Source organism: Carettochelys insculpta, chromosome 21 (genome assembly GCF_033958435.1).
Source record: "Carettochelys insculpta isolate YL-2023 chromosome 21, ASM3395843v1, whole genome shotgun sequence".
In the NCBI taxonomy this organism is placed as follows: domain Eukaryota; kingdom Metazoa; phylum Chordata; order Testudines; family Carettochelyidae; genus Carettochelys; species Carettochelys insculpta.
The window spans coordinates 24,658,419-24,681,300 of record NC_134157.1 but is presented as its reverse complement, the minus strand read 5'-3'; the positions used below and the strand labels follow the sequence as shown (position 1 = coordinate 24,681,300).

At 44.8% G+C, this 22,882-nt stretch overlaps 1 protein-coding gene across 19 annotated transcripts in view; it reads right to left on the bottom strand.

Annotated features, from left to right (window-relative positions):
* Positions 1 to 22,882, bottom strand: part of MVB12B (multivesicular body subunit 12B) — a 108,934-nt gene that overhangs the window by 25,816 nt on the left and 60,236 nt on the right. For 3 of the 19 annotated variants that reach the window (XR_012648354.1, XR_012648362.1, XR_012648355.1), the window contains one exon: positions 12,558 to 12,666. The exons of 12 other annotated variants lie outside the window; for them this stretch is intronic. Coding sequence is in view for 2 of the 7 variants with exons in the window: in XM_075015547.1 (XP_074871648.1) it covers positions 19,791 to 19,918 (128 nt within the window). In the remaining 5 variants the exon portion in view is untranslated. Of the gene's footprint in view, positions 1 to 2,543; positions 2,743 to 6,587; positions 9,024 to 9,653; positions 9,992 to 12,557; positions 12,667 to 19,728; positions 19,919 to 22,882 lie in introns of those variants that run through there. 4 more of the 19 variants (XR_012648352.1, XR_012648358.1, XM_075015553.1 and 1 more) reach the window with 4 other exon arrangements.

Genomic DNA, 22,882 nt, shown 5'->3' with positions numbered 1-22,882 from the left:
GCCTTTGACAAGGTACCTCATCAAAGGCTCTTATGTAAATTGAGTTGTCATGGGATAAGAGGGAAGGTCCTTTCATGGACTGATAACTGGTTAAAAGACAGGAAACAGAGGGTAGGCATAAATGGTAAATTTTCCAAATGCACAGGGGTAACTAGTGGTGTTCCCCAAGAGTCAGTCCAAGGACGAATCCTGTTCAATTTATTCATAAATGATCTGGAGAAGGGGGTGAGCAGTGAGGTGGCAAAGTTTGCAGATGACACTAAACTGTTCAAGACAGTCTAGACAAAGGCAGACTGTGAAGAACTTCAAAAAGATCTCATCAAACTGAGTGACTGGGCAACAAAATGGCAAATGAGATTTAATGTGGATAAGTGTAAGGTAATGCACATTGGAAAAAATAACCCCAGCTATGCTTACAATATGATGGGGGGTTAATTTAGCTATAACTAACCAGGAAAGAGATCTTGGAGTTATCGTGGATAGCTCCTTGAAAACATCCACGCAGTGTGCAGAGGCTGTCAAAAAGGCAAATAGGATGTTAGCTATTATTAAAAAAGGGATAGAAAATAAGACAAGGAGTATCTTACTGCCCCTATATAAATCTATGGTACACCCACACCTTGAATACTGTGTACAGATATGGTCTCCTCACCCAAAAAAAAAAAGATATCCTGGCACTGGAAAAGGTTCAGAAAAGGGCAACTAGAATGATTAGGGGCTTGAAACAGGTCCCGTATGAGGAGAGGCTAAAAAGATTGGGACTTTTTAGTTTAGAAAAGAGGAGGCTGAGGTGGGACACGATACAGGTATATAAAATTATAACAGGCGTGGAAAGGGTGAATAAGAAGTTATTTACTTATGCCCATAACATAAGAACTAGAGGACACCAAATGAAATTAATGGGTAGCAGGTTTAAAACTAATAAAAGAAAGTTGTTCTTCACTCAGGGCATTGTTAACCTGTGGAACTCCTTGCCAGAGGAGACTGTGAAGGCTAGGACTATAATAGAATTTAAGAAAGAGCTAGATAAATTCATGGAGGTTAGGTCCATAAAAGGCTATTTGCCAAGGGTAGGAATGGTGTCCTTGGCCTCTAATTGTCAGAGGCTAGAGATGTATGGCAGGAGACAAATCGCTTGATCATTGTCTTCGGTCCACCCTCTATGGGGCACCTGGCACTGGCCACTGTTGGCAGACAGGCACTGGGCTGGATGGACCTTTGGTCTGACCCAGTATGGCTATTCTTATGTAACTCAGTCTGCAGAGTCAGTCTCAGATTAGGAAGGTCCCTTCACCCTTCTCAGATTAAAATGGTAAATGCAAAATGGAATTTCAGAACAAAAAATGTTTTCAACGGTTCTTTATTATCTCCCCGGTGCGGCTCCTCCTTAATGATTATGCTCAACTTGCTCATTCACTGGCACTGGATGAAGGAATCACCAGGAGCTGGAAGTGAGAATTCCACTCTACAAAATGTGAAGGACCAGATTTTGCACAGAATTTGCCTCCCCCTCTAACAGGAAGTAGCAGATGATGGAAGCTAAAGCCAAAATGACAATCTCTCATTTCACATACAACTGCAGAACAATGAATTCATTTTTAACTGATAGATCTTAAAATGCAATTTAGTGTAAATTACTAAGATTAAATATTAACCTTTAAAGGGTATGTCACAAAACTACCCCCTATAAATACAACTGGTGAACTCATTTAGAAATTCTCTCTTGAATATGAAAGGAAAAGTCACTCTTTTTTACTGGCTGTAGGACAGATGCTGCCTTCTTCCTAATGCTGTAGATTCCAACTAAACTTTAGTTGTCAAATTAGTAATTCATCTTCTTTGAATAACTATATTTTTAGCAAAGCTACCAGATTTAAATAATCAGATTTGCCACTGCTACCCTAATTTACCCACGCTGATGAACTTTCTTAGGCAGCATCAGCTCACATAATGAGTTTCTCGATGACAAAGAACTTAAGACTCTAGTTCACTATACTACTCACTATAATAAGCACTTGTTCTTGTCTCCAGTGTGCACATACAAGAGGAATCTAAATAATAATTGCTGTGATTATCTTGAAAAATATGTGGCGATTAATAGCAATTATAAAAATCTATAATTGTTCATTGAAAGCTCCAGTGATCAGATGCCTCCTTATAATGGCCGTTAACAAAGACCTTCATAACAAAGAGCATCAAAACTCAAGCCAACCGTTTGACCATTTTAAAAAGGATGAAAATCTGATTCCAAATATGTTAACTTTTAACTCTCTTTATGAACAGTCCACGAGAGGTTCTGAGACACCGTCAATATGATGCATATGCCATTGAGGTTCACAGCCCCAAGTTCAACCTGTTATTTATGCAAATAATTAATTACTCTTGCATCCATCCAGCAGTTTGTCATGACACATTAATGACTTGATAGACTTCTATGAACTAGTGAACACAGAACAGCAGAGCGCTTTTATCGTCATTTAATTTAAAAACGATCCTATGTGAAATTATCTAGTCGTGAGTGATGGAAGCATAAAGAACAGACTCAGCAAAGCTTCTTTTGGATCATTGCTTTATTAATGGTAACGCCAGGGAAATGAAAAATGCTAACATTGTCATATTTAGCTCCTGGGTATAGATGAATAGCTGCCTTAGTGCTTGGAGGGTTCTGTGCGCATACTACGGCGAACACTAATCCTTCACACCACTGTGGAGGGAGATGCAGCCAAGGAAGAGTTGACGTACCTAGAGTTGCGAGGAAATAACAGCCACGTCTGCACTGAAATTTGCGCCCGAGGATTTGACAGCTTTGAATTTCTTTCATTGCTTTTTTTGTCATAATCTTTTACAAAGGTATATTATTTAAAAAAAAAAGCACCCTTATAAAAACATCACTCCTTATTCTCCCTACTGCTTGAAAATTAATTAATTCAATAGAAAACCAGAGACTATATTGCTGCCAAGATATCCTCCTTTCTAGACACAGCTTGCTACAAGAGTATAAAATTCTGCAACCTCTCCCAGATGTGAAAGCCTAGTGCAGAGTTTGCTTTTTACAAAGGTGAATGTCTCAGAAAATAATTTCAAACAGTCTCATAAAAATGGCAAAGTTCCCCAGCTAACGAAAATTTATTTTCAGCTGAACAACTACCAGAGGGAAAACTTCTTCATTGTTTGCCTTGAGAATCTGGGAATATGTATGAACAAGTTAATGATCAGCACAGGATGCTGGCAACTCAGAAGTTCCAATCTGGCAGCAACCCAGACAAAGAATCAGAATCCACTGTGAAATTAAATACACTAAAAAAACCACACCATGCTTCATTTGCAAATACCAAGGACAAATGCTGAAAGACAGTGCTTCACTGTTAGGAGACAGTAAAGTGAAGGCCTTGCCCAAAGGTGTCCATGCACATTTGTACAGAGCCCAGCACAATGTGGTTTGGCTCTTGGCTGGTACCTCTTGGTGATACTGTCATGTAAATAAGCCACCCTATTAACCTGGAACCCTGGCCATGAGCTGCCCTGTGGCTGCGATGTTCAACAGAGGCAAAGGGCACTATGTACTTAAGTTGCCCTGCAACACAAATGAGAGCCAGGCACCTAACTCCCCGCGGCTCCTCTGTGAATCTCAACCTTGGTGTCTCTTCTATGCCACGGCACATGCAGAACTGAAGGACAAGTGCGACATCCTGATCAATCTGCTGCGCTCCTTTGAATGGGGGCTTTCCCCTTTGAAGAGATAGAGCTCTCTGTAATTAGGATTATTCGTTATGGGGTAGGGACATTGGGCTCAGTGCTGCAGAAGGAACTCCCCCTCAGCAGGACAGAGCTACTGCAGACGCAGAAGAGGAAGGGGGTGATGTTTCCAGTGTCAGACAGGATGGCTGCCTATGGTCACATGCTAGGATGGACCTGTGTGTGGAGCCCGGCTTCTGCTAGAAGCAGAAGAGGCCTGACAAGCAAGGAGATGCCACAGCCATGTCCGGAGTAATCCCTCCAGCCGGTGCCAGTCATGCACTCTCTGCTAGTTCTCTTGTGCAGTCTTCCATCAGTGGCAGCTACTGGCACTGCTATTGGAAGGAGACCAAATAATAACCTATGTTACTAGCTGGAGCTGACAGCGAAGCTAGCAGTGTGAGTGCCAAAGAGGAGCTGGAGAGGGCAGGACCTTGCAGGGGCCTAGTTCTGCTCTCAGGTAAATGGCCAGGCTCACTGTCTGGAGGCAATGGGCCTGGAGTGCTAGTGAACCCCATCAGCAGGCGGGAGAGAGTGGGTTGTCACAACACCTTCCATGTTCTTGGTGCTAAGGAAGCTGCGCTAAATTCAGTGTATCTTTCATCCCTGGCATTTCTGTTGTGGGATAATGACCCTTTGGCACTTAAGTGTCTGTAGTTGAAATGTCCTGTACTTCCTTTCCAATGCACTCTAAATCCTTCAGGGCCACGAGTCCTCTTAGCTGCAGCTGGACTCCACAGAACCTGGGTCATTCAGTACCAGGTAGGATTGGTTCCCCCGGTGAAGGCAACATGCTAGCAGTTGTAAGAACAACAGGTTGTGCAGGCCAAGGTCACTGACTCTGGCTCTGTCATTCCGTAGATGTGGCCATCACACGTACTCCGTTTTTGATAAGCACAGGAGGTTTTCCAGTTGATGGGAGAAGGCCCAGACAGTGCTGAAGGGGCACAGTTGTATTGTACAATTTGAGTTGTTCTTACCCACTGGTCTGTAGCTTTTCACCATTTGAAAGGCTGCAGGATTCAGCAATATTACGCCACTTGCCAGGCGACTACTGTCTGCCGAGAAACGCATGTGTACAACGGATCGGGACATTCTTTCGGCAGCATTCCTGGAGAATGCAATAGGCAGGAAGCCACAGAAATTATTTGGAGAACATATAGAATTTAATGGAAAAGAATCTTCTCTTGGTAATAAGCCCATTGGGACAGGGACCATCTTTCTGTACAGCACCTGTGTCAAACAAGTCCGGGTCTGCAACCTGGCTTCTAAGCCCTATAGCACACACACATACTAGGAGCTGTCTTTTCAAACCATCCAAGCACATTCAATAGCAGTGTCGTGATCATCTCTTAAAAATCCCATAGAATCACTTCAGGTCCTAGACAGAGGTTAGAATTTCCACTGATTTCCGTGAGACGTCTCTGTAACCTTTGTCTTTCAGAACAAAAGCCGTGTCTACACGTGCACGCTACTTCGAAGTAGCGGCACTAACTTCGAAATAGCGCCCGTCACGGCTACACGTGTTGGGCACTATTTCGAAGTTAACATCGACGTTAGGCGGCGAGACGTCGAAGCCGCTAACCCCATGAGGGGATAGGAATAGCGCCCTACTTCGACGTTCAACGTCGAAGTAGGGACTGTGTAGTCGTTGCGCGTCCCGCAACATCGAAATTGCGGGGTCCGCCATGGCGGCCATCAGCTGAGGGGTTGAGAGACGCCCTCTCTCCAGCCCCTGCGGGGCTCTATGGTCATTGTGTGCAGCAGCCCTTAGCCCAGGGCTTCTGGCTGCTGCTGCCGCAGCTGGGGATCCATGCTGCATGCACAGGGTCTGCAACCAGTTGTCGGCTCTGTGTATCTTGTGTTGTTTAGTGCAACTGTGTCTGGGAGGGGCCCTTTAAGGGAGCGGCTTGCTGTTGAGTCCGCCCTGTGACCCTGTCTGCAGCTGTGCCTGGCACCCTTATTTCGATGTGTGCTACTTTGGCGTGTAGACGTTCCCTCGCTGCGCCTATTTCGATGTGGTGCTGCGCAACGTCGAAGTTGAACATCGACGTTGCCAGCCCTGGAGGACGTGTAGATGTTATTCATCGAAATAGCCTATTTCGATGTCACTATATTGAAATAAGCTACTTCGAAGTAGGCTTCACGTGTAGACGTAGCCAAAGTGTTACATGGCTAAATATGACACTTTATTTACCTTCCAACATACCTAATGCTTTGGTTCTCATCAGCACGTCTATCTCCTGTTCTGAATTCCATTGTTAGCAAAGTTTTAGCCTTCTACTAACTATGTTTTACTAAACACGGGAGAGACTGCAGCACAGCATGGTAAAAAAACAAACACAAACAAAAACAAAATGGGAGGAATATTGTCTGATCTCCATACAGAAGAAAATTGTTTATAAATATGGAAAAAATGATTTACAATAGGCTGCAATAATGGACCATGAAAACAGGAGTTTTGCAGACCAAGCCACGTTCTCCATGTGGTATAGTGAAACCCATGTCTCAATTGCTGACCAAGTCCGAACATCAAGCCTCAAAAGTAACCAAGGTGTGCTACAGTGTCCCTTGTCCCAGGCTGCACATCATTAACAAGGGCAAAACTGCAGCATCCTCGCCCACCCCACTGCCGCAGGAATGTCTGCCATTGCCAGAGGCTGTGTTCGCTGCCTGATGGGCTGGAAACCCCAACGTTCAGGGTTTATTTTTTAAAACAAAGAAAAGTCCCCAACTATTCTGAAACTGACCCCAGTTTATTGTGGACTGTCTCCAGCTTCTCTCCCTGCCAACAGCACAACCCTACTATAACTGATTTCTCAGATCGGGGGGTGGGGGGGGGGAAGAAAGTTTCTCCCTAGCCCACAAGGCCGCCATGACATGACAAATAAGCTGCAGCCTGACAGTGTCTCCAAGACATATTGTCGTTTACTCCGCTGTTTGGGGCAGCCATCTGTGCTGCTCCAAGAGAGGCTGCCTTCGCAGGCTGTGTGAAGAGGACCAGTGAGAGGCCATCAGTCCCTGAGCAGCTCAGCCGACTCCTCCAGTCATTAGTCAAACGGCCTAATGAGAGCAAGTGAAAGCAGCTCCCTACCACGAGGAGCACTTTGCTGGGGCGGAGCCCGTGACCTGCACGAGGAGAGCAAGGACAGCCCCGTTCATTGCAGTGACACAGTGAACACAGCAGCCTGCTGATCAGATGAGGGGTGCTGGCAAGTGTGAAGGGGGACTTGAGGTTCTCTCCCGGACCCCTGGGTTCATTTGTGCTCTGGGGCATGGAAGGCCAGCCTAAGTTACTGACGTTCTGGCCCCAAAGCCGTGCTGCAGAGAGCTGGCTGATTGCAGGTTCTCTGGCCCCTGGGGTGGTTAGAGCAGCCGGGCCTGTATCCCTCACTGGCACAAGGTTCGCAGCGGACAGGGAAGGAGCAGGGGAGTCCTGCCTCTGGGGCTCCTCTGACATGGCCTCCCTGCCTTTACGCTGTGGAGCCACAGCCTGCTGGGGGCCCAGCTTGTCCATGCCAGGGCCATCCCCCAGAGGCTCTGCCAAGAGATTGTGCATGGCACAAAGTGCCTCATAGACCAGAGAGCCTGACCCCCAAATGTGAGCGATTGAAAGAAGAGGGTCACGCCCAGAGCTCCTGCTGTAACCTGCAGAGACAGGATGAGCACTCAGAGACAGCTGGACCATGGCAGGTCTAGAACCTCAGCACCAGGCTCTTCCGCTGAGGGGCAGACGGGCACCCTGACCTGGCAGGGAGGGAGGGAGGGACAGCTTGCAGGCCTTGGGAGGAAGATCCATGTTCACAGAGAGCGTACTGCATGCTTGGACCCCCTCACTAGCCAAGGAGGTGGCCAGGCCTCTCTCATTAGAAAAGCCAGCTGCACACATTGATGCAAGATCTCCAGTCACCCCAGCCATAGGATAAACAGATTCACTTGCTTTTCATTCTCTCCCTTCAGCTTACTACTGAACGAACTCTCTGGCAGTCTGCCCCAGAGCACTGCCAGCTGGGCTGCCCATGTGCCCCAGGCAGAGAGTTGTGAAAATTTAGTGCCAGGCTATTGAGCTCAGCCTGTTCGTTCCCTTCCCCCACATTCAGCCATTTGATGTCCTTTGCATTACTTCTGCCGAGACCATTCTAGAACCTGCCCAACGCACATGCCTCTATGCAAACACCTGGTACAACATTTCCCCTTTTTCTCCTCACCTGACACTTACCTGCTTTGTCACGGTGGCAGAGGGTGATCTAAACTGGGCTTGAGCCAGGAGCACTGCACGCTTGTAGGGGGCTTCATGGTTTGTAATGAAAATGAGCCCCCAGCTGCCTTCTCCCTCTGAGACAGGGCACGGGCTGCGCCCCAGAAAAGGAACAAACTTGGAACAAGTTCAGTGACATGTTTAAAGGAATTCCCATGGCTAACACCTCAGGTGAAAGAAAAGGAATTCTTAGCTGCACGTGAGATATAAAGCATAATGCCACAGTTTCTAATTCCAGAAGCCCATCCATGTCTGTGTCCTTCACATTAGCAATAACAGAGAATTGGAGCAGACAATGCACAGGGCAACTAACAAGGGACAGTCACACAAGGGCTGAGGCCTACTTAGCAAGCACTTGCCCGGTCAGAGACTGTAGCCTGGAGACACTGCAGATACAAGGGGACCTTGCTAGCTTTCCCCATGCCCACACCAGTAACTGTGAGGAATGAACACCTTTCAAGACTTCTGAAAGATGGCTCAGCCCGGAGATAGCACAGACGGTCTGTTTTACTTGGAACAATGTTTGTTAAAAGAAGAAGGGAGAGTTTTGTTCCTACCTCACTGCATTATTACTAAAATTAAAATGGTTCCAATTCCTTTTGTGACTTCGAACTCAATCGTTACAATGTCTCTTCATCTCTGTGGGGTTTTGCCACTGCCTCGCTTGAGCACGGGCACATCCGCACCGACAGAAACCGCATACAAACTATTCAAAAAGTCAGTCCTGGCTTTTTGTTCAAAAATAAAATTGTCACGCACAGAATGAGAACAGCTGAGTAGCCCCACTGAGCCATGGCTGCGCCCGCATCAGCACTGGGCAGAGACTTCAAATGAGCCCTTTGCATTGCAAGTGTTTATGACTAAGACACCGGTTTTGTTATTCTTCAATGCATTCTTCTTTAGAAGTCCTCCTCCCATACAGAATGTAGATGATCTCACTGGGGGCAGTGTCACTTCCTGGCAACAATCCTTCATTAATTTTACCAGAGTAGGTACCAAAGAGGTGAGTGGTGCTGGACTCTTGCCGAGTCTGAGAGAGAGAGAGAAATGGTGTCTTAGTTGAAGGCCAAAGGAGCCTCTTCCCAAAGCAGTATGTGCGTTTCCCTCCACTGCCGATACAAAGCGCACTTCGCTGAAGAAGAGCACAGGCACTTTTCAATTACCACCAGCTCTATATTTAATGGAACTTCATTAAACACGTAAATATCTGTCAGTCTGTGTCAGAGGCACAGGAGGCTGCAGGCATGTGCAACTTGATCTGAAATCTCGAAAACAATGTCAAGCAGTGCCCTCAACTGCAGTAGTGTTTGGTGATCTGAGGTGACAAACACCTCTCCTCTGATGAGTCTTTACCTGGATCAGCAGTGGCTGCTTCCTTCCAGAGCTTCTGGATTTTGCATTAGTTTTGTTTTCAGCCCTCAGGCTGCCACTCTGGGCATAGCTCAAGAACATGCTGCATGTTTTACAGCATCATGCCAGGTGGGCTTGGCCTTCCCTTTGTTCTCACTGTACCATGTAGTGCCTTGTTCAAGGTGCTTCTTCTAGGGAGACACTGAACAAACCAAAGGTCAGATTCAAGTGCTTGGGACCTATCTGTGAACCAAGTGTCTCATCAAACGAGGGGATAAATTTGTATGATTAGATGAAACAAGGCACAGTGTTAACAATGTTCTAGGGAGTCTTACAGCTCTCTATCAGCCCCTTGTCGTCATGCGTGAAGTGAAGTGACTTAGCACCTTTACGAGCGGTTCACTCTCAGATCTTCTCCCCAAGGAAGAGCAGTGCATGCAGGGTAGAGGTTTGTTCTGGATGATTTCACCTTCTAAGGGGTGCACGTGGTTTGGTGTTTCTGGTACAGCAGGCAGGCAGGCAGAAGATGGAGTGGCCCTACATGGAAATGTCATGCAGGTCTTCCATGGATGTGAACAGGCGGAAATGCTAAAGCTGTTTCTCCCAGAGCAGCACTGAGAACTAAATGATGCCTTGATGGGAAGCATCCTGCCAAAAAGAGAGCTGGTCTGTGACATTAGCAGAGCCAGACTGGAGAGCTTTCAACATCTCTGTGCTGATTGTGTCAGTCCAGGAGCATTCGTGGGCTATAGCAGAGGCCTGGACTGCCATGCAGTAGGGAGACCAAGACCCTCCTCCTAGGAGGGTAGGAGACATGCATATCTCATAGAACTGGAAGGGACCTTGAGAGGTTGAGTTCAGTCCCTGCCCTCACAGCAGGACCTATCACCATCCCTGACAGATTTTTTTTTTTTTAGATCTATTTGCCACAGACCCCTAAATGGCCCCCTCGAGGACTGTACTCATAACCCTGGGTTTAGCAGGCCAGGAGTCTGACTTATTTACATGTTGGCTTCCTTCCCCATCTTCAGCACTAAGGCCGCTGCCTGAAGACTGGCAGAAAAGTTCAGGTGCATCAACTAAAAGGTGTCAAGCCAAAACTCAAAGCATGTCCACCGCCTCCGTGTGGATCCTATGACTAGGGAGCAGAGAGCTCTTGGACTACGATGAGTTTATCCTGCTCCCTCCTGAGAACGATAAGCTTACAGAGAATGAAGGACACTTCACTCCTGAACCATAGCAGCCACAGGGGCTAGTGAGCTTTCACATACACACAATGACTTCAGCGGCAGCTGATATGCTTTGGCTTCCTGATTGTCCCTGTGTACACAAACCAAACAGTGGCTGGACTCTCTTGTTACACCCTTGACCTTTCTCATCACTCCCTCTGCCTCACATGCATACCCTCACTCAAAGCGCCCTACCTACATCCATGCATGAGGCCGCGCGTGGCAGGCACTTAAAGTCTTCCTAACTGTGCTGCAAAGTACCTAACGCTTTCATGTTTGCAGAAAAAATAGATGCAGTCACAACGATCAACGCACTCCAGCCAATCAGCACACAGACTCTGCCTGGGAGCAAGACACATCCAGTAAGGCAGACACGCAAAGTGAGATGCTACAGGAAAAGCTGGTTGGGGTGAACAGGATGGTGTTGTTCCAACCCCTTCCTTACACTGGAAAGGAAAAGCCCGGGAGAAGACAGCACCTAGCCTGCAGCTCACCAGCTCTGCATTCCTGCAAGCCAAGGCACCAAGCACCAGTCGAAGCGCTGGGCCTTGTGATGGAGTTACAGCCTGTACAATCTGTGTGCAAAGAAATGTCACGAGAGGCCCAGAGATTAGATGCTGGGACAGGTCAGACTCAGGCATGATCACCTCACAGTTTGTTCCAGAATTTGGAAATCCACCTGCCCAGGAAGCAGCTATGAACTGGCAAAGCACTCTGGGTAACAGACTTCAGAAGACACACCCCACCCATCAAGTAGTTGATTCACGTTCAGATTTCTAAGGCAACTAAAAAGAGTTTACAGCTATGAAGCATCTCCGAGAACATCTCCACTCTCGCACCTGGAAAGAACGACAACCGTAACACGACCCACAGAAGTTGGCCTCTAAACCCTGGCCCTCCAGACCCAACACTACAGCTGGGAGAATAAACAGCTTTGCAAAGAACGCAACTGGGATCTTTCACTGTGACTGAGCAGAGACTGCTGCTAGCACTGGACACCTGGTGCCAGGAGCATGCATGTCAGTCCTGAGGGTAGAATGTAGCCCTTGCAGGAAAACCTGGACAAGTGTCCCCAAGCCACAGCCTGAAACTCAGGGGAGAGATGACATCAGCAAGGTCGTGCCCCATTGATGACATGCAAGGGACTGCTGAGGGCTGCAGCAACAGAGTGGCAGACGAGGGGTGGAGGAGGACACATCACTTTGCAGGTAGGCGGCTGGATTTTCAAGGATCAGAGAAAACCAGCACTGGAAGCTACCCATAGTTGAGCTGTGACCGCAACAGCTACCTGGGAAGGATGTCATCCTTTTCTGCCATGGGCCCGCTTTACCCCTCACAAGCACCATGCCAGGCTGGTGCCAACTTTGCGTTGTGACGGGAGAGTCACTGAAAGTGGCAGCAAACTGCAAACCAGATGCTGGAGTTCTGTAAGTATTTTCATGTTTAAGACTTTTGAGTCATTAGAAGGGCCACATATTTCTATCAGGTAAATTACATTTGCATATGCAAATCATATCTACTGTGCAACATTAATATGATTACTAATTACATAATAGTCACTAGTCTTCACACACATCAAACTTAGAGTTGTGTAGCTATTAGGGAAATTGTGCTTTGTAATTAAGATAATCCTCATTTCCAGATGCTAATTATCTATATAATAATTAGCCCCTTTTGCTAATGCAAATTAAGGATTTGCATCCTTATTGGTAAAGGAATTGCTCATCACTTAAAGGAAAGACATCCCAGAAATCCTCCCCACTCCATTAAAGGTGAAAAGGTAACTTCATTTTTATCAGTCTCATTTGTGAATGCAAATCAACCTTGATTAATCAAGTTGGGGATAAATGTGCCCGTCTCATAGCATGGATGGCTGTCTATTGCCTCTTTCCTTCCCTCAAAGGAAAAAGAACATTTACAGCCCACAAAAATATTTCAGACAGATGCAGCAATTCACCTCTCCATTGCAAAAGTAGCACTCATACCTCGTGAAGCTTCACTAGAATGCTTTCTAGAACCTCCTTGCACCACCTGGGGAATCTGAACAGAACTCTGATTTAATTTCTGGACAATGGAACAGGAATGAGTTGCTGGCTAGAGAGGAAGAACAGATTTGAGAAAAGGCATGAAGAAAACAGGCACACTGCACTTGGTTAGTAACAGAGAGTAAGCCGTGCTAGTCTATACACTATCAAAACAAAAAGCAGTCAAGTAGCACTTTAAAGACTAGCAAAATAGTTTATTAGGTGAGCTTTCGTGGGACAGACCCACTTCTTCAGACCATAGCCAGACCAGAACAGACTCAATATTTAAGACACAGAGAACCAAAAACAGTAAGCGAGGAGGACAAATCAGAAAAAGATAATCAAGGTGAGCAAATCAGAGAGTGGAGGGGTGGGGGGGAAGATCAAGAATTAGATTGAGTTAAGTATGAAGACGAGCCCCTACAGTGACTCAGAAAGTTCCCATCACTATTTAAACCATGTGTTAATGTTCCGAATTTGAATATAAATGTCAGTTTGTCCACTTCTCTTTCTAAAAAGGAGCGATAATTTCTCTTCAGTAACACACATACCTTGAGGTCATTGACAGAATGCCCCATTCCATTAAAATGTTGACTAACTGGTTTGTGGATCTGGAGTGTTTTGATGTTTGTTTTGTGTCCGTTGACCCTTTGTGTAAGGGAGTTAGAAGTCTGTCCAACATACAAAGCATCTGGGCATTGTTGGCACATGATGGCATATATGATGTTAGTAGAGGAGCATGAGAAAGTGCCCGTGATTCTGTGAGTAACCTGGTTAGGTCCAGTGATGGTATTTCCAGAGAAGATATATGGACAAAGCTGGCAGCGGGCTTTGTTGCAGGGAAAGGTTCCAGGTTGCACTTGGTTGTATTATTAAGTTTTCTGTGCTCAAAACAGCATTGAAAATAAGCTGGCACCTTCGCAGGGTGACTAATGAGGTCTACCTGTGCAAGAACAGAAGGGCTGCCAGCTAGCAAAGCCTACTTGGCAGGATCCAACCTAAGCTGCGATACATTTATCATCCGCTAAACCAATCCACCAATTCCACACCACCATTTGTCATTAATTATGCTAATCAGCAAACCATTACTCTCTGATGACACCAGAGCACTTATTAGCTAGTTATGGCTTTTGAAATGCACAGCTTATTGTGTATGCAAGGGCTGTGCATACATTAGCCCACAGGGAAGAAATGTCCAATTATGAAAATAAGAAATTTGCTATTATCTTCTTCTAACAAACCAATTTAGTAATTACAAAAGTCTCTGAACTCAGAAGGATTTTTTTTTAAATAGGAGAGTTTAGTGACTGAAACAAAATAATTTTGTTTGCAATAACTCCGAGAGATGGAAATAGAGTGACATTGTTGAAATGAACAGATTTTGTTACTTATGTATCATCAAAATTTTTGCACCCAAACTTTAAATGATCAAATGTTTTGAATATTTAAAGAATAGACAAACACAAACCTTTTTCTACAAGTACCTAATTTAGTTCTATAAATATATTCTTGTTGCTATGAGCTGAATGAACGTGGATAATGGTTTACAGTTCTTTTACAGTAGGTCCAAGATATTGACACAGGGAGGTGGGGAAGTGAGGTCTTATATGTCACATATGATTCTATGAGAAACAATCATCTCCATTAACCCTTAACATATCACAACAAAGAATCAGAATGACCTTGCCGATGGCCTGTATAACGTACACCATAGGAAAACATGGACGTGTACGTGGAAGCGCATTTTAAAAGAGTGAGACAACTGCCAGACCACGAAAGAGTTAAGCAGATTCAAGAGAATATTTGAGAAACTGATTAGAAATAACCAACAAAAATGACCTAGCGGAATTATTCAATCCATTTACAGATTCTAAGTTGTTTTGTTCACTATGAGTATCATACCTCTAGTTTTAGAAGCTTAATATGTGTTAAGAGATCATTAATATCATCAGAGTAAATGGGCCTATTAAAACATCTTTAAGCAATATCTGCACATAAATCTCCCTAAACTATATTTAATGACTGTACTTAAGATACATTATATGCAAGTCTTAATGAGACATTAGATAGCATTTTAAAGATTAAAATTAGAGAATTCACATAAAGTCTGTCCAGTCAATGTAGCCCTAAGCTATGCTGATTAAAAGCATTACTATCAAATTATTACTTCATTAGAACAAATATTTTCTAATCATTTCTGATTTATACCATTACTCTGATATACAATAGCTATATACACAAAACAATTTTCCAGTTGTAGGGGAGACAAGTGAAATGTTAAGCCTTTTAATGGCTGAGTTAATTACTTGTCTCTCTTTAGTGAGTTAAAAAGAAGCACTCTTTTAAAGACCATTTCCTGTGTCCCTGATTTTCTAATTTAATTGGGGAGTTAAATTCCATAATCCACATTTTTTAAACATTTGCCGTTTCACTTTTAATAGATTAGTAAAATTCATTAATCCAACATGAATATACCTTGAGCCTTCTTATAAATGTCTAAAAGATGAAAGTTAGGATTGTATGCCCAAATTTGACCTACGTTGTAAAAAGCAGTACTATTTTCAGGCCACAGAAAAAAACCCAATGCTGTCTCCTCACACTACTGGCCCACATCAGAAGTGAAGGAGCACACCAATTCAGAACTGAGAACCTCACTTGAAGGGGCTGTTTGCTTTGGGAGAAGACATGATAATTGAAACAAAACAACAACAACATAAAGCAATAACCCTAAAACTTGTCAAGTGGAGAGGACAAACCAGTACCTGCCTGCCCAATCAATGTGATACATAGAAAACATGGTGATCAGAGCCACTGAATGAAAAGGTTCACGTCCTGCCTGTGAGAGTGTAGGACAAATAATGAAAAATATCAAGGAAGTAAAACAGAATCTGGCATTGCTCTTTGACAAACCTGCTACAGCTGATGGGAGAGTATAAATGAAAACCACGTGCTCTGGAACAACTGCCATACTACTTGATGCTTTAGACAGATGACAAGGCTGTAAAGGTAAAGAGCACCTCCCTATGTGCTGACCAACCTCTACCAAGGAGGTACAGTTGCCAACGTTACCAGCTGGCTGAGGGGAAGGGAGGAGAAGGCCGCTGCCCAGCTCCCATCCATCCACTCCTAGAAGAGACAGCCAAAGAAAAAGGCAGACTGGGAGCCTGGGCAGCGCTGGTATGAAAGGAAACCAGTGCCTTGCTCTTCTCAATGATCTGACAGTTTAGTCAACATTAAAAATGAATCACCTTAACCTTATTAGCAAGGGGCTTTTGTGTGTGCAATTTATTCCATATAAACAGTTTTCAATTAGGTAACTGAAATCCAACCACCTTTATAAATGCTTTTCAATTATGAAATTATGCCATTGAGTGATCCAGATTATGTTAATCGAGGAGAACACCACCGACACCTTTCACTTGGGCTCAGTGCATGCCATTTGGATGACTGCTTCTCCTAACAAAAAGCTCCACACAATTTAGCTACATGAGTCATTTAAAAAATCCTTCTTTATTAGGTGAAATCTGTAGCAACAAGACCATGTTCATTTGTTCTGCCCAGATCTCCTATCCAAACGAGAGAGAACATCTCGCTGTAACAATTTAGCATTTTTAACTGTGTGAATTATACATTCTTCATAAACAACAGCCTAGTTCTCTACCCTGGAACTCCTTTTTATTAGTATCACAGTAACGAACAAAGAGCAATGTGTTCTATTATTCTTTGTCAAATCACAAAATGCTCCATTAGAGTAACTGTGCTGGTCAATCTAATATAGTAGATTAAATTCAACTTCTGCGCAAAAACCACTGTAAAACACTGTGATAAGGCAGCTATAAAAATTTAATTTTACTCCAAACTCCATCACAAAAAAAAAAATGGTGTGAAAAGTAATTTTGCATAATCAGTACACGCCATCTGGAACAATTAACTGATTTCTATAGAACTATGAGGATCAGTCATATCTGCTTATTAAAGATCAGAAATTATACAAGTAATAAATCCTTGAAAAAACTAAGCCTACTCCCGCCTGTCAACGCTATTTTAACTTCAAATACTGAAGAACGCCTGATAAGGCTGAAAAGAAGAGATTAATATATGCAAATTACATCCAGCATTTAAAATCCCCAACAACTGTCTCCGGTTTTCTGTCCCTTATTGCTGCCTTTATGTTTTATTCATACACCAACTCACCTGTCACTTCATAAGCTATAATATTATGGGGGTATTATTAAACAGCATAAAGCCGCGCTTTAATTGGAAAGCTTCATTGCATTTTCCAATTATTTGGAGTAAATTAAAAGCAGATGCACATAGTTTAATAAGGAGTCTAATATCAGTTCCGGGAAATCAAAATTCATTGTCATTACTATGGTGTGATAGTTTTGCAAACTGTACTCAATTTCAGAGATTTTCAAAAGAAAATCTGTCTATGCAATCTGTTAATTGTCATTCGGTTAATAACTGTTTAAATATCCAAACTACACGGCAGCTTCCGATTAAAAAAAATTAAATTCTGGTACTCATACAAGCAAAACAAATATACTGCAGCTCCTCTCAAAGGGCTCACTCCTCCAGCAACTGGTACACGATGTAAGAGTCTGTCTGCAGAGCAACATGAGTTGCCGTGAGCACATCACCGGGTGCGCTAGTTCCTCACTGACTGCAGAGTCCAACCCAAGGTCTCTGTCCTAACAACCACAGCCCTCCATGTGCTGGGTCCAAGCTGTCTCTAAAGCCATTACCTGTCTCATTCAAACTATGGAGCACTGGAAAAGCTGCACTGGTCAACTCAGATTGGCTTAGGCGAGTGCAGGAACTGGAGTTTGACTTTAGGAACAAGAATGACAAAGGGGCTCATTGTCTTCTGACCTCAATGCAAAATCCCAGCTGTCCGAGTTGACTTCCCTTCAGATAAAAGTTTTACAAACCCACAGCCTTGGGAGGAACAGGGATGTTAACTATTATGTCTGTGGTTCAGCACTTAGGAGGTGCTCAGATACTGCCTAGGAGTGGAGTGTGATAAATCCCTGGACAGCGAGAGAGAAGCAGGTAGTCTTTTGAAGACAAGATAAACAATGGAATAATGGATATGAACATCAGGAGTGTAGTTGTGCATTCACACTGAAGCTGCAGATTCATGCATTAGCTGTGACTTAGCTCCAGGAGACACGCAGGGAGCAATGCTGTAACAAAGCTTTTACAGTTTTACATAGCTAAGCAAACGGGAGCATCCAAATTTTAGCTGTAGGACACAAAAAAAAAAAGTTCTGTTTTTTTTAAGCAAAATTAACCAGAAAATCTACATGTTCGGAAATAACCTTGTTAATAGCAGAGCTTGGAGCTCTACCATTCACTAGCTGGCCACTGACCTGATTGAAGTGTTACTGTTTATAAAGGCAGGATACAGTGTATTACTGCACATCAACAAGCAGACAGAACTTCATAGGTAACAGGACAGCTGATTTTAGGAGGACACATGCGCACACAGTTACAAACACTTGTCTAGACTTTGTCTAAAGAAATAAGATTTTTACTTTTTGAAATATGCATATGCAGCCTTTTACACAAGACCTCTGCAATAAGTGGAACCTTTTATACTTTTGAACACGTCCGGGTCTCTTTATCCGAAATGGTGGAAACTGCGATAGGGTAAAAAGAGAGGATGACTTTAATCTCAGCCCAGTGAGATGGTTTCAAGCCATACAGCAAATGTCGCAACTGGTCTGTTGTTATGGATCTAACCAATTAAAATTTAGTGCCACAAATTTAAATTTCGTTCTGCTTTTCTTTTTGGAGAGCTGCACTGAGTTCCAAAGCTGGGCTGGCAAAATGCAGCACAGGGTCTTACCTCTAGAGAGCAGAGTACACTCAAGCACTTGAATGTTAGAGGGTAATGCAAAACAACCAGAAACTATGTTCAAAGATGAAGATAAAAGCAATTCTTGTGCAGTGATCCAAAAAATAGCATCTTTCTTTTTTTAAAATTACCTGTTTTAATACAGCAGACACGCTGTGCCAAGTGAACCATTTAATTATCTGCAAAAATGATGAATCAAAACAATAGTTTGCAAAAATAAATGACTAACCTCTGATTAAAACGTCTGTCCTGATTACATGCAGATAAAAGATACAATACCTTATGCAATGTATAATCGCGGCAACGTGGCAGTACTGTGGCATGGATAACCTGATGTTTTGTAAAAGGAAAAAAAAATCTGGGGCGCCGAAATGTAATGAAATATTTAATTCTTCTCACTTTCTAAATCTGGAAACCCGTTTAAAAAGAAGGGTTTGTATGTTCCACATACAGCGAGCACCAAACCCTCTGAGCCCATAGCAGCTTCCAGGAGGTGCTGACAAAGAGCAAAGCAGTCACAAGCTCAACAGTCTGAAGGGGATTTTATTCTACCAACTGACTGTGAGATGAAGTTGAGGGCAGGTTCCATGGCAATGGGTTGGCAAACTTTTTTCACAGGAGCTTCAAGAAGCAAAGGTTGATGTTGTGCACAGAGCTGCACTACAGAGCTGGGCTGTGGCAAGTCAAATAGTTCACAAGGGACGAAGGCATGTGGGAGCAGAATAAAATCCAGCCTCTGGCAGTTACTTCATTGCACAGGGCCTCTAGGGCTCACAGAGCACCACGGGGTGCCTCTAAACCCATCTGCCTTATTGCCATTCCAATTGCCCACTGAAGCAAAGAGGGCCACTATCGATTCCTCCCTCTATGCTTAAGAGGCTACACTTCACCAGGGTATCTCATACTTCCACACAAAGATCACTGGGCTCAAAAGAAGTTTTGACTGCTTAGAACCAGCCTGGTTCCTGTGCCAATGCCAGGACTGTTCTTCCCATTCCACCAAAGCCTGAAGCATCCCCAGAACCTGATCACTGCACACACCTGGCTGTGGCAATTCCCAGTTTCTGTTATCCATACAGGAAAGAAACCTGGCATTTATTTCATGAATCCCTTTGCTTTGATGGATCCCAGATCAGAAAAACAATGAGTTTCCAATATCTTTGCTGTCCGCAGCACTTTCAGTTATAGAGCTGTGTTGGGATTATCACTTACCCCTATATCTTTTATTTTTTTCCCGCTTCAGCACTGAACCGAAGCTTCCAAACGCTTTACTGCAAATACCAGATATCGCTGCCCAGATCTACTGCAACTCTTGCTCTGGAGTCTCAGTCTGGTTAGTGAGGGCATGTCTTCACTAGCGACGGGATGGAGGGAGAAGCCATCGATTCAGCAGAGGTTGATTTATTGTGTCTAGTATAGATGCAACGAATTGACCACCGGTCATTCTCCCACTGAGTGCAGCCTGAGAAGAGTAAGGGGAGTCGATGGAGGAGCTCTTCTGTTGACCCAGTGTGGTCTGAGCTCTGCAGTATAGCTCTAAGCTACGGCAATTTGAGTTATGCTACTCATGTAACACTGAATAGCTGTGATCGACCTGTCCCCCTAGCATAGACCTGCCTTTAGTGGGGTGTGGGCTGCTGCAGGGGCTAAAGTGAGAGTGCCAGCCAGGCCTGACTAATGACAGCCTTAGAGAGAGGGAAGATGCAAGAGCTGGGCTACCTCTTCCCTCCACTGAGGGTGTAATGCACAGCAAACAACCGGACAAAGTCAGCCTCTTGCTTGGTTTCCAAATTAGCCATGAGCAGACTGAGGCCTTCGGTCTCCTCCACATCTGAGTGCAGAGCGATGGGCAGCTGAAGGGAGCTCCCAGATTCAGGCCTGCTTGGCCTTGGCATATGCTAGGGCACATATGCCTCCTTGAACTCACAAAGCCGGGGCAATATCTTAGTGCTGCAGATGATCAGGCGTAGCAGAGCTCAGCTCTCACCAGTCCCTGCTGTGCTTCCCCGCACAGCCCTGACCCCAGGGAAGGGTCTGGGCTGATTCTACCAGGTCTCCACCAACAGAGAGTCCCCTTATAAGGAGGACGTTTCCTGTGGGAATTGCTAGCTGCTTTAAGGCCACCATGTGCCATGTGAACAGTCCTCGTTAGATTGCAGACTCCTGCCATGTGAATTTCAGTGCATTTGGCATCCGAAGCGACTTGGCAAATGTTCTGTGTGAACAGGTGTCACCCCATGGGCTGCTGGCCCGCGCTCTGCCGAGACAGTGGTTTTGACAGTTGGCTATCAGTAAGTTTCTAACTGTGCAAGGGGAGCGGTCACCCAAGTGACAGAGTTCTTTCTGCTATGTGAAGGGATGACTTGTCAGACCAGTATCATTCCCAGAGAACGCCCTCCACGCACTGCACACGGGCTAGAGTGTTCCTCACTATTGCTCTTCCGGAAGGTGTTCTGGCCCACACACGACTGTCCCAGAATAAAGAGGGGGCTGGACAGCCAGCAACACCTGGCCCTTTTTGGAACTTAAATTTATGGCCACTTTCTGCAGAATTTGCTCTGCTCTCCTTCTCCACCACATGTGACATCTCCAGAATTAAAATGATGCAGTAACCAAAGGCATCACAGGGTCAAAAGGTCCCAAAGCAGCTACGGCAGGAGTGTTAATAGCCATCTCCAAGAGTTGCCAGGACAAGCCCCTGTCTCCCGGATTTGTTGGTTTGATGTGACCCTCACTCACTCCTGCCAGTTGCACTTGATGCTAGGGAATGTTTACTGTCCTCTTGTATTTTAGGCAGAGAAACTGCACCTCCCACTAGTGATTGGGTGAGCACTACAGAAGCCAGACACAGCACAGACTGTCAACACCCTTGCCCTGCAGCATGGCTGCATTCCTTGGCTCCTTCTGGGGAAGGGCGGGCGGGGGGGGGAACACTGACAGGTGATGTGCAGGGCAGGAAATGGCAAGTTCTGCTGCTCCCTTTCACGTTGCTTTACCTGTAGCTCACAAGATCTCTGCTGCTATCAAACAAGTCATGCATGCAGAAGAGAGTCCTTTGCCTAACAAAGGATTTCAGCTCTGCTAGAGCTTGAGCCATTCATTTTTTCATACAATTGTAAAACAAATCTGTAGACTAATGAGCCTCTTTTCAGGGATGTGACAGATCTACTCCATCTCTGATCTATGGGACATCATGTCCTCATGATAGCTGAGACCTTCATCTTCAGCTAAATCTTCCCAACCAATCCCCAAACACAAAAAAAAAGCCACTAAGTATTCAAGAACAGAAACAGGCATTTTAGAAAACTGCAACTAAAGCCAGGATTAGAGTGGAATGGGGTTCTGAAAAAATAAGAAAATATGTTTGACTGGAACTTAGTTACAACCCACTTCACATACAGATATTGTGCTCCAAGTGGGTAAAACATTCTGAAGTGCAAGCACTGATCTAGTCAACAAATCTGATCTCCAGCTCATCGTCAACAAGTCTGCTGATGCCACTTGCCCCTTTGGTTTGACCATCAGCCTAGGAAAGACCGAGGTGCTGTTTCAACCTGCTCCAGGATCTGCTGTTCTCCCCGCTTCAATCTTTATTGAAGAAACTGAGTTAAAAACAGCAGAGGAGTTCAAGTACCTTGGCAGTGTGATAGCCAATGATGGCTCCCTTGACAAAGAAATCAGTGCCAGAATCTGCCCGGCCAGCCAGGCACTAGGACGCCTGAGAGCACGAGTGTTGAATCAGCACAACATCCAACAGTCCACTAAACTGAAGGTGCACAAGGCTGTAGTCCTGACCAGGCTCCTGCATGGATGTGAAACCTGGACCTTGTACAGAAAACACATAAAACTGCTGTAGCGCTTCCACACAGCAGCCTGAGGTCAATACTGCACATTCGATGGCAGGACAGAGTTACGAACCTGGAAGTCCTGGACAGAGCAGGAACCGTGAGCATCGAAGCCATGATTCTAAAAGCCCAGCTTCTCTGGACAGGGCACGTCATACGAATGAAGGAGTCAAGAATCCCTAAGCAACTCCTCTACGGTGAATTCTCCCAGGGCAAAAGGAATCAACGTAGGCCTCGCAAGAGGTATAAAGACTATGTGAAGGCCAACATTTCTCATTCTGGTTTAAAAGTAGATCAGCTAGAGCAGCATGCAAAAGACCAAACAGGCTGGCGTGCTCTTGCACGACACGTGTATGACAACTTCGAAGAGCAGCGACACGTACGCCTTATTGATGCTCATGAGAGGAAGAAAGCAACAGCAGCAGCCACACCAACAGAGCCAGAACAATTCCCTTGCCCCCACTGTGAATGCCCGTGCCGTTCAAAGCTTGGACTCCTCAGCCACGAGTCTACAACTGACGAGACTGGGCAAGCTCAAGACGTCATCATCAGACACAACGGACTACCTATATAGTCAACAT